General features: G+C 47.9%; 1 protein-coding gene across 1 annotated transcript; it reads right to left on the bottom strand.

Moving 5' to 3' along the window:
- Positions 1-9,024: 9,024 nt before the first annotated feature.
- On the bottom strand, positions 9,025-10,889 carry PRR9 (proline rich 9). Its single transcript, XM_086394521.1, has 2 exons — positions 10,855-10,889; positions 9,025-10,170 (listed from the first exon to the last, which is right to left on the bottom strand). Exon 2 carries the CDS (start codon positions 10,148-10,150, stop codon positions 9,800-9,802), a length of 351 nt encoding a protein of 116 aa, XP_086250647.1. The 5' UTR covers positions 10,151-10,170; positions 10,855-10,889; the 3' UTR covers positions 9,025-9,799.
- Positions 10,890-11,881: the final 992 nt, after the last annotated feature.

The raw sequence follows: 11,881 nt of genomic DNA, 5'->3' as shown, positions 1-11,881 counted from the left end.
AGGAGGCAGGTAACGTGATCTAGTATTCCCATCTCTTGAAGAATTTTCTACAGTTTGTTGTGATCCACACAGTCGAAGGCTTTGGCATAGTCAACTAAGCAGAAATAGATGCTTTTCTGGAATGCTTTTTCTATGATCCAATAGATGTTGGCAATTTGATCTCTGGTTCCTCTGCCTTTTCTAAATCCAGCTTGAACATCTGGAAGTTCTTGGTTCATGTACTGTTGAAGCCTCACTTGGAGAATTTTGAGCATTAGTTTGCTAGCGTGTGAGATGAGTGCAATTGTGCAGTAGTCCCCAAGATTAGCTGTGTCCTATCTTCAGATTGGGGTCCTTGACCATCAAGGCTGGATCATCAGATGGGATATTTCTCCAACACCAGCTGAAATCTAGGGCCGCTCAGGCCTCAGGTGAAGGACCTGTGATGGACACAAATGCGGATCCATTTTCCAGCTGCAGAACTATCACTTTTCTTCTGCCTCTGTGGCCAACAGAGCTGTGCTTTATCCAAAAGGCAAAGGGAGCAGACATGGTCCCAGCACCCAGAGTCACCGCACTGGCTCAGGATTGGAGGGCCTCTGTGTGTGTATTTTGTATGTATGCACGTGTGTGCATATATGTTGCATATATGTTGTGTGGTGTGTGTTGTGGAGGGCCTATGTGTGTGTGTGTGTGATATGGTGTGAGGGGTACAGCGTGCAACCTCTGAGTTCGTGAAGCTCTGGAGAGTAAGGAGGAGGAGCCCCCTATTCTAGGAGGACATGCTAGAGGCAAAGAGGAGGGTGTGAGCTGGGTGGACTCTGCAGTGCAGTCCCACATGGAGTCTGATCGTGGCCTGAAGCATGAATGCCATTTGGACCTGCTTCAGCTTCTGCGGTGTGAAAGGCCCAGGCGGGGCTGCCTCCATAACTGGCGTGCAGCGTTCATACAAGTGCCAAGTCCACCCCTGGAAGCCCTATAAATGGCAACCCAGGCTTCAGTGTTGGCTTGTCCCTGGTTTGGGCAAGCAGATGCCCAGCCCTGCTTCTGCCCAGTGACTTGCCCACACATGACACCTGCAGCCAGACCTCCTTCATTAAGGTCTCTGTTGTCCCAGGGGAGTTCTGGTCTGGGGCTTTCTCTGAACTGCAAACCAATGCAGTCAAGTCCAGAGGCCCTACATTTGGCACCACTGTGCCGGGCTCCATTCTGACCTCTGGGATGCAGGGAAGAAAACAATAGGCCCTGCTCTCTGGGTGCACAGCCTGATAGGGGAGACAGCCATGCCAAGAAATGCACTGCATCCAGAGGGGTCACCTCCAAGGGACGGCATGTGTGTGAACCGGCGAACCGGGAGCAGAGCGTGGGTGAGAGGGGCACAGGGTGTCAGGAGAAGCAGTTGCACAGAGGATATGACACTAGGCTGAGCCGTGAAGGCGTTTGCCTGGCAGACAAGTAGAGAAAAGACCAACCCAGCAGAGGGAAGAACATACGCACAGTCTAGTATTTTCACAAATATCTCATTTGATTACGAGGGTAGCTGTCTGGAAGTATGGGTGAATGATTGACATTTCAATTTTACAGATGTAGAAACTGAGGCTGGGAGATTTGCCCAAGGTCATGCAGCTACTGAGTAAACCAAGGCTCCATTATACAAAAATCTCCAGAGAGCATGCTGGTCCACTGAGGCTGCATAAAACCATCCATTGGGGCCAGAAAAAAAATATTTTTCTTTTTCCCCATATTTATCTCATCCTTTAAATAGTCTACATTTTGTGTTTGTTTTCTAACTTATATGATGTTAAGATGATAGTACATATTGATTGCTTATAAATGATATGTATGTATTACATGATGAATTCAAATAAGACGAACAGACTTTTCATTAAAGCATACATCTGAAAATATGTAAATATCGTGAGTGCACAGTTCAGTGAATCTTCACAAACTAAATACACTAAGGTAAGCAGCTGCCAGATCAAGAAAATGAATATTCCCTTCTGCTCCCTTCCATTTATTATTATGCTGCCCCCAACTCCTGTAACCTCTGTCCTGGTCTCTGCAACCCAGATTTGCTTTGCCAATTCTTGTATGTTATCTGAATGACATAAAAGGACATTGTCAGAATTGTCAATATTTAAGTTTTTCATCTCTGTAAAGCCAATTTTACATGGTTCACCTTAATATTTTGTGTGTGTTTCCTTTCCTGCTCACTTAATTTATATTTGTGAGAATTAGCTATGTTGAGGTGTGTAGCTGCACAGCATTCGAACACATCACTGTATCATATCATGTGATTATTGTTTATATTCATTGGTGGGCATTTTGTTTATATTCAAAATTTGTATTCATTGATGGGCATTTTGGAAGTTTCTGATATCTGGCTATTATGAATCATACTAGAGTGAACATTTTAATATTTGAGTTTTAGTGACCACATGCAGAGAATATGCCTACGAGAGGAGCTGCTCAGTCATTGGCTCTCCAGACATTTGGCTTCAGTAAATTGGAGTCAAAGAGCTTTCCGAACTGGCTGCACTGGTGTGCGCTCTCACAGCCTCTCATCTCTGCACATTCTGTCTTTTTAATTTTAGCCCTTCCAGTGGGTGTGCTCTTGAGGTTTTAATTTGTATTTCTCTGACGAATAATGAGGTGAACATGTGTTTTTCATGTATGAATTGGTTATTATGTGCAAATATTTTGTAATGCAACAAAAAGAGGTAGTGGGATATTTTCTCTGAGAACCTGGACTGCCTTTTTCTCGGGCTGCTGCAGGGGAGGAAGTGCCCATCTTCGGGTGCTGTGGTGGGGAGAGGGAGCAGGCATAGACCATGAGGGAACACAAGGGCTTGTCCTCCTCCTCGCACACCAGGGTCGGTGCTGGGTGTGAGAAACTTGTTCTGTAGCCTGTTCTCTTCCTTGATGTGGTGTGTTCGCCGTCCTGGGGACGGGGCAGATGTCTTCAGTGACTGGCTGCTGACCAAGGCTGTTTTCCCTACCTTCAGAGCAACCTGTTAAGAATTTGAGTGTAAGTTAAAAGACTAATAAAATATTGAGTCCAAACGTCTATAACCTTCTGGGCTAGTCATTGGCCTCTTCTTGCATACTTTCAGTGATGGCAAACTCACTAAGGCATGGGCAGTCATTTTCATTGCTGGGACATTTTATTCCTGAAACGAGCAGAAATCTGCCTTCCTGTACCCTGAATTCACCCATGCTCTTTCCTCTGGGATCACTTTTGAAGGTCTGAAACAGCCATCCTGTGTCCCCTAAGACTTCTCATCTTTGTGTGAAATACTCCTATTTCTCACTCAGAGCTCCTGTGACAAGAGGCCTTACCCTTCTGCTCACATTCACTTTGATGGACTAAAATTTGGTCAGTGTTCACCTTCAACTGCAGTGTCCAGAGGGGACTCCAGAGGCTACCCAGCTCCCTTGCAGATGCTGCTCTCTCTGTGCTAACACTCATTCCCATCCTCCACACAGCTGGCTCCTTCAGATCATTCACATTGCCATTCAGACCTCACCTGCTAAGGCAGGCTTTTCCAGATGACCTGGCTACAAAGACCTCCTCGACAGTTATTGTCTCCTCACCCTATTTTGTTTTCTATATTTTCTTATTTATACATTTGCTTAGTTGCCTTTTGTCTGTCTTCTTCCATTCACATCAGCTCTGGGAAGCAGAATCTCTAATTCATCACAGTATATCCAGTGCTTGGAACAGGACTGGCCCATACAAGGTTCTCAGAAAATTTTCTTAAAGGAAAAGAAGTGGTGGGGTTCAAATTTAAATCCCTGCAATCTGAGTCCTGAGCTTATGTTCTGAACCGTTATGCACTTTAACCCCATACATTATTTAACTTTTGTCTTGCACATTTAGCCTTCCTCCCATCTCTGTGCTCTTGACTCTGCTCCACAGACTGGCTGGCTGGGCCCCAGAGTGAGTACCCATCTCTGACTCAGGCGCAGTGCCTGTATGGCCAGTAGATGGTGCTGTTGGGAAGAGAAAGGGACTTCTAAAGGAGGGCCGAGACTGCTGGAGAGGAGGAGAGATGGGGAACTTCAGGTTAGATGGCCCTGCCAGCCTGCCTGCCTTTACTTCTAGCCATTTTCAGGTGTGAGGTCAGTGTCTGTGGGAGAGAAGGAAGAGGAGTGGGCAAGTCCAGACCTGTTTTACATTGACTGAGATGTCCTGGGGTAATGATGGTAGTGGGGATGGAGTGGGAAGATATGGGATACCCCCTAACTGTACTACTTCTCTGAGCCAGGACCTGCCAGTTTGTGTTTATCCAGGCCTGGCCTGGGCGCCTGCCTGTTGGTGTAGTGTCCCCTATCCAACACATACACACACCCCGTAGGGCCAGAGAGAGGGGTGGGCAGGCAGTAGACACTAAGTTGTCTGGGCTTGCAGTTTTTCTGGGAGGTTTTCCTATTCCCAGCTTTGTCTGTGAACTTCTCCAACACAGGGAGTCCTATCTGCTCTGCATCTACACTCCTGTATCATTAGACAGTGTGTCTTGTACATGCAGGTACCTGGTTAGGGTGATCAGCTTGTCTTGGTTCCTGGGAGACTTTCCTAATGTTAACACCAAAGTCCTGCATCTTGGCAACCTCCTCAGTTCCAGGACAGCCAGGATGATTTTGGTCACCCTAACAATAAAAGAAGCCTCTTTCATCTCTGCCTCAAAGGACATGGTGGTTGGATGACTCTGACAGTGCCTAAGACCTCTGTGTGGTTGGTCCAGTGAAGAGAGGCAAAGAACACAGCTAGGCTCATTGGCCATCATCCAGGGCTCTCACACTGACAGGAGATAGAGGCCAGTCACATGCCAGGCAGCTGCAAGGGGCCACAGAGCCCTAGGGACCAGTGTGGGCGCATGGCGCCCAGGCTGAAGTGTTGCAGAAGTCTCCCTGTACATTTAGGAAGTAGACTTGACATCATGGAAGGCTTCCTGGAGGAGGTGAGCTTGAAATGCATAGGTTTACAGACACAAGCCGTGGGGGAATCCTGGGTTGGAGAGAGGCAGGTACGAGTGGAAAGGAGGCTTCGATGGTTGTTAGGTGCACGTATGCCTGGAGCAGATGCACCATGCTGGCCTGGGAGAGAAAGAAGCTCCAGAAAGCCAAATAGTAAGGAATAAAGGGAAGAGAGGTGTGCTAAACCCTGGCTGGGGAGACTGGATTTGGAAGGCAGTGAGGAATTACTGTGAGGTGCCACTCAGGGCTGAAGTGTTTGGGCCCCAATCCATATTTTAAAAGTCCTAAATTTGGGGGAGCCACCTCCTATCACTTACCTGTTCTCCTTTCCTTTTGCTTCAAGCTGTGGTCCACACTCTGCTGTTCCCCAGAAGTTTGGGTCCCCAAAGGGCCCCTGGGGGTATATTAGAGGCCAGAGTAATTTCCTCTGTCTCCTGACCTCAGGGTCAGATCTCCTGAGTCTCCCTGTCCCCTTAGGCTCCTCTGCCCGCTGATCCCCACTTTGCCCAGGACAGTTAGATGAGTGAGGTGAGTCTCAGCACTGGACAGGTGGAAGGAAGCATGGCTCTCACAGTAGTTATCCCTCCCCAGTTGCACACCTCCAATTTGTGGAAGCATGGCAAGTCCAAAGGCAGCTCCTCTTGCCAGCAAGCAGATCTCATTATATGAAAGCTGGGTAAAGCATCTGCCTATAATGTGGGACACCTGGGTTCAATCTCTGGGTTGGGAAGATCTCCTGGAGAAGGAAATGGCAACCCACTCCAGTATTCTTGCCTGAAAAATCCCATAGATGGAGGAGCCTCGTAGGCTACAGTCCATGGGATCGCAAGGAGTCGGACACGACTGAGCGACTTCACTTTCACAGTGGCAGAAAGTAACTAAATAACTAAACTGAACCCAAATTTGTAATTTCTGTCCATTGGTTCCAACTCCATCCTTTGTAACCTCATAGAAATCCATTTCCTTCCTCACAAAGTCACTTAAAATACTTGAGCACCACTATCCTGCTCCTCTGGGCAGCGTCTTCTCTGGACTAAATAGATTTCAATATTCACTGAAGTGAGAGTCTTCAGGCTGCTGCTCCGTCACGCGTTCCCCTCCCTCCTGCACAGGGCGGTTCTCCACAAACAGTTACCTGAGGGGTGGGTGAACCCCACCAACCTCCTGTGTGCTCCTGACACTTTGCAGCTTCTTCTCTTGGTACCCGGAGCCCATGGGGCCACACGTGCCACATACTGAGTTAACTGAGTCAAAAATGAAAACCAAGTTGGGGGAAAATGTAAAAGATTATTAATTGTACAGAAGAACAGTTTATAGAACTGGAAAGGCTTCAAGCTGAAAATGGCAAGACTCTGAGAAATTGAGGGTTACAGCTCAGTTTCTAAAGTAAGGAAGTACATTGCTGTTTATCATGATTGGCCACCAGAAGCCTGCGGTGGTAACAGTGCTATGTGGAATTACTCTCTTTGGGTAATAGTACCACCCAAAACTACTCTTCTGTAGCTGATTGGCTGGGAAACTATGAGATCATGCTGACAGGAGGAAAGCTTAAGTTTGCTAATGGTCAGAAGTCAACACTTTGGGGGAAATCAGGGTAGCTTTAGTTCTGGTTATGTGGCTGTGGGTGTTTGGTGGAGGGGTATATTAAAACCATGGCACTCAGGGACTTCTGTGGCTGGCCAGTGGTTTGGACTTCACCTTCCAACGCAGCGGGTGTGGGTTCAATCCCTGGTAGGAGAGATAAGATCCCACATGTCTCATGGCCAAAAAATGCAGCCAAGAAGCAGTATTGTAACAAATTCAGTAAGAACTTAACAAAAACAAAAAGCCTACGGCATTCATGTTTGGTTCTTTAACAACTGTCAACTAGGACTTGTAGCATCTGGGAATCTCCCTGGTGATCCCCTCCCCCTACCCCTTTCTGAAAGGCTTCACCTCAGATGCAAACAGCTGGGGAAGTGTGGTTGCTGTGGGGCTTGGTCCTGGCTGTCTCCATGGCCCGGGTCTGTGTCACTGGGGCCTCAGCCCGCATCGCAGCAGTGCAGGGAGGGCTGGGCAGAGTTCTATGAGCAGGGGCCTGGTGTGGCGGTTCCCATGACAGAGCTTGATGAGGGCCTGCTGGCTCCCTGATGTCTGCTCCCCTATCTGCGATCTGCAGGTTTGTCTCCCCCATCTGCTGAGGCCTCCCCTGTAATCAGCGGGTTGTCCTCTCTCTGATATTGCTGGACTCTCCCTGCTCATCCGCCTCATGCTTCCGCTCAGCACCTGAGCATCTGATCTTGGACTCGATTCTGTACACGCTTTTAGTGCCAGAGATCAAAGACATTCCCTGGGCTTGAGCCAGGTTAGAGGAATGTCCCTGAGCCTCCTCAGCCCAGTCAGAAGCTGCACTACTGGCAAGGCTCTCCTTGCAAGCTGGGGCCCTGGGGAAAGTGTTGCGGAAAGTGTTTGTCTCTCAATCGTGTCAAGCGTGTCTGACTCTTTGCTACTGGATGGACTGTAGCCTGTCAAGCTCCTCTGCCCACGGGATTTCCCAGGCGAGAATACTGAAGTGGGCTGCCATTGTCTGCTCCAGAGGATCTTCCTGACACAGGGATTGAAACTGTGTCTCCTGTGTCTCCTGCACTGCAGGTGGATTCTTTATCTGCTGAGCCATCTGGTCACTGTGGAGCAGCTGGCTTATTCCACAGTTGGAAAATGGAAGAGAAAACTTAGTCCAAGCAGGCAAAGAGGCAAGAGAACTGATTCAGACCTCTGGAGATGTTCAGGGGCTTGATATGTGCGGGAGGTTTTGTAACGTGTCCCTTGGCACATGTGCCTTGTGGAAAGACAGCTCTCTAGCCCTATGTGGGGATGCTGCCTGCTTGGATCTTCAGCACTTGGTAGGTGATCAGTGAGCAAATGATAGGCGGATGAATGCATGAATGAGAATAACACAGCTTCTGGAAATCTTGTCTGTGTGCCATGCACAATTTCCTCATGCAAGTAAGAGTCTGTTCTGAAGTCAAGAGAAACTCTGGTTAGAATGCTGACTTCACCACTTGCTAGCTTTGTGAAGCCAGACTGGTTCCTTAACAAAGGGGCAATATACTCCACCTGCTGTCAGGATTCCTGTAGAGAATGTGCGTAGATTGCAGGTCCTGGCACTTGCCACCTGTAGACTCAGTGAGTGTCTGAGGGCTCCATGTTGCCACTTGAAATCTCCCTCGGGTCACCCTCCAGTTCTTTCTCACCTTAGAAAAATCTCAGACTGAGACCTTCGGTGATCCCAGCTGCTGGAAGACCCCAGTTCAGCCAAACAGCTGAGGACACAGCCTATAGGGAGGGGCTGGCCAGGCTGTCCATGGGGGCATAGCCATACAGGCTGAGGAGGAGGGGGTCCCTGAGGATGAAGGAGGAGTCCCTTTAGCCCTCAGGAGCCTGGCCCTTGACTCAAGTCTCAGGGCCCAGGTCAGACCTCCAGGCACAGCTGAGAAGCCACCATTGATTCTCGCCTATAAGTCTGGAGTCTCCTCAGCCCTTTGGTGCAAACCCAGAGCTCACAGCCTTGTGTTTCCTCCACAAGATGGGGGCAGTAACAGGGTGCAGGGAGGTGAACCAGGCTGTCTGGCTTTTCTGAAACCTGGCCAGATGATACGGCACACAGTTCTGGTCCTCAAGTTTGTGTTCATCTTAGAAGCACACCTGGGTTTTCCTTCAGAGAGGGATGCTATGCTTGTGGGTATCATGGCTCTTCCATTGAAGGCCCCTCCTCCCATATTAGTCCTTTCCTCTGGAAAGCAAGGGTCAGAGAGGAAAGATGCTGTTGTGGAAAGAATCCTGGACCTGAAGTGTTGAAGTCCCAGTCTCAGCTGGATTTTCTCAGGCATGAAATATGGGCATGGGTGGACCTATGATATGTTGTGGATGGGAGTGGGATGGTCTGGGTACCCCTTAAGGAGGCCTCTTTCAGCATGGCTGTTCTGTACATCTTGGAGGGCTGTTTTTTATTCCTATTTGAGATTTGTCAAAAAAGGAGAAAATGATCATCACAAGAACAGCAGGAATGAGCACACATCAAGTCAGGAATGTTTTACAATCAGCTTTATTCTGCATTTTACCTTCACCAGGGAGAAGAAGGCAAAGAATCTGGAGGACAGCAGCCTGCACCACACAGTCACAAATCCATCTCTAAAGAGTGTACATGGCAGAAATTAAGGGCCTAAAGCAGGTCAACAATGAGGCACAAAGATCAATCACCAGGACCCCAAACATCTAATCACATCTTTCCTTATTCGCTATTTGGAATCAACCATTTACATTTCATTTAGTTTTATTTTTTAAAACAAAGCCAACATTTCAACATCTAATCACTTTCTGTCATTGTTTTGGGATACAGATACAAAATTATCCCGTTTTTTAGTTTTGCAACACCACCAACTTCTTCTCCTCACTTCTGGTGGTGGTGGTGGTGATTGGTGCAAAGTCCATCAAAATTCAGTTTGTTTTGAGACTCAAGTGAGAGGTTGACATTCTGAAAGATGAATGGAGGCATCCTTGGCTGTTACACACCCAGGGTAGGGTGAATTTTTGCCCCAAGGGAGCTGAGCTGGGCTTCTGTGGTCTTCCTTGATAACCACACCATTCCGACAGCTAAGACCTTCTAATAGATTGTTGACAACCATATGTATTCACAGAGGTTGAGGAAATACGGAGAGAACTGTCTTCAGAGACACAGACCAAGTCCTGAGAAAGCCAGGAGGCGATAGCAGGGTGCACACAGAGGTACCCATAAGAAAAGGTCACCATGATGTGGGCTGGGGTTGGGATCATCTTCTGGACCCCCACATAGCCTTACGAGCACCTACTTCCCCTTGCCAGGGGGTAAGCACTTCTCCTGGATTTTCTGTGGGCAAACCTCCACACATTTTGTCTGAGATAACTCCTGGCAGGGCTCCGTGCACTGAGATGGACATTGGTCTGGACACAGAGGGAGACATGGGTCTTGGCTTTGTTGTGGGCAGTTGTCTTGGCTTAATGCCTGACACTGAGGGACACACACCTCTTGAACTTTCGTTGGGCACTTCTCTTGGCAGGGGTCCTGGCATGGGGGGAGGCACACCTCCTCAGCCTTTGCCTGGCACTGCTCTTGGGTCTTTTGAAGACATGGAGGAGGCACACATGGCTGTTTGCACTGCTGCTCATTGAAGGACATCCTAGGATGATTGGCAGGACCTGAAACAAACATACGCTTTGAAAATATATGCATTAACCATAAAAGGCTGAAAATGAAGGTCTGAGAGAGGGGAATGGGGAATAAATGGTTATTAACCCTAAGAATTCATTTCTCTGCTGGTTTTTATTCCTTTCTCTTTCTATCCCTTCTTCAGCTCTTTCTGACGCCCATCTCCTGGTTGAGGATATTCTCATAGCTTTTGTCAATATCTATAGCCCCCAACCCCCAAACTCCAGTCCCCCTATAGATCTTTTCTTTCTATTCTATTTGACTAATCCTTTTGAAATTGAGTTGCAAGAAACTAGGTGGAATACACAGAATGGTTTGAGAAGCCCGAGAAATGGTGTGGTGTGTGCATCCTCAGTTGTGTCTGACTCTTTGTGACCCCCATGGACTGTAGCCCACCAGGATCCTCTGTCCATAGGATTCTCCAGGCAAAGAATACTGGAGTGGGTTGCCATTTCATCCTCCAGTGGATCTTCCCCACCCAGGGACTGAACCCATGATTCCTGCATCTCCTACACTGGCAGGCAGATTCTTCAATGAGCCACCCGGGAAGCCCTAAGAAGTGGCAAATCACTTCAAAAAATCAATAGAAAGTACAGTCCAGTGGAGGAAGAGAATAGTAGTCTCCCAGAGACAGAACTGAAAGTGAGAGAGAGGGCACAGATGTCCCCACTTACCTGATCTTCTAGAAGCTCCTACAAAGGATGTGGATGGAGGAGCCCAGTCTGGCAGGACTTTTATACAGTGCTTGGTCCAGCCTCCTGCAAGACTGACTGGCCACGTGGGCTGAGGTCTTAATTGTGGAGTCACCATAACGAGCTTCGTCTGAAATTGCCCATGGTTTGAGTCATTGCTTGGGATGCCTGTTAATCAGCCTCTCTTTTGGCCTCTGGGTCCTCACCATACCTCAGCAGGGAGGGGCTCCCGTCAGATCTCTCTCATTAGAGGCAGCCGCAAAAGAATGTTCATAAAACGTTATCTCAGCCTCAGAACTAGGACTGGGTCCCTTGTCTGCCCAAACTGGTTCAGGATGTGGTGAGATAAGATCCGCCTTGCTCATCTCATCTTCAGCCATGTAAAAATTTATGCCTAAAGTCTGAAGTCTGTCTAGGTCAAGGGACATATGGACCCTTTCAGTCCTTTCTACTAGATCCTTCTTCAAAGTCACACTCCTTTGGACACGAGGAAGATAGGGCCCAAATTGACAGACAACCTACGGCCTCCTGCAGAGAGTGATTTTTTGAAAGGAGATCTGGAGGGAAATTGGAGTCATTTGTCACTCGGGTTGTAAAGTAGGGTGGAGGGGAAGAAAAAGAAGGGAGAAGGCAGATAATCTTCATCTTCTCAACCTTGATTTATGACACTTCTAAGAGTGGAGTTAGCTACTCAGAGTTTTCATAGTGACCAAGAAAACAGGATGGACCAAGGATCTGTCACTTTGCCTTCTGGAAAAACTTTTATTAGAACTCAGGTTAATAAAAGTTAGAGGGATGAAAGGAAAAGTTGCAAAGCAAGCACACCCAGTTTGCTCTACTTTAAATCTCTGTTTGAGTTGTCACTTCCATCTTGTGTGCCTTCCTCTCCTGGGCCTTTTGAAATCCTAAGCGTTTGTCAAGGCTCCACTCTAGTCTTCCGTCTTCCAAGGAGCCTTTCCTGGTTAAACTAGAAACACTTTTGTCTCTTTCTGAACCCTCACAGTATCTT

This window comes from Bos grunniens, chromosome 3 (genome assembly GCF_055505025.1).
Source record: "Bos grunniens cultivar Pamir isolate PY7600 chromosome 3, Bosgru_T2T1.0, whole genome shotgun sequence".
Lineage (NCBI taxonomy): Eukaryota > Metazoa > Chordata > Mammalia > Artiodactyla > Bovidae > Bos > Bos grunniens.
This window is presented reverse-complemented; position numbering and strand designations above follow the sequence as displayed.

Bases quoted from the DNA above. Each gene is read 5' to 3' on its own strand.
- PRR9 (XM_086394521.1), bottom strand. From the start codon at position 10,150: ATGTCCTTCAATGAGCAGCAGTGCAAACAGCCATGTGTGCCTCCTCCA.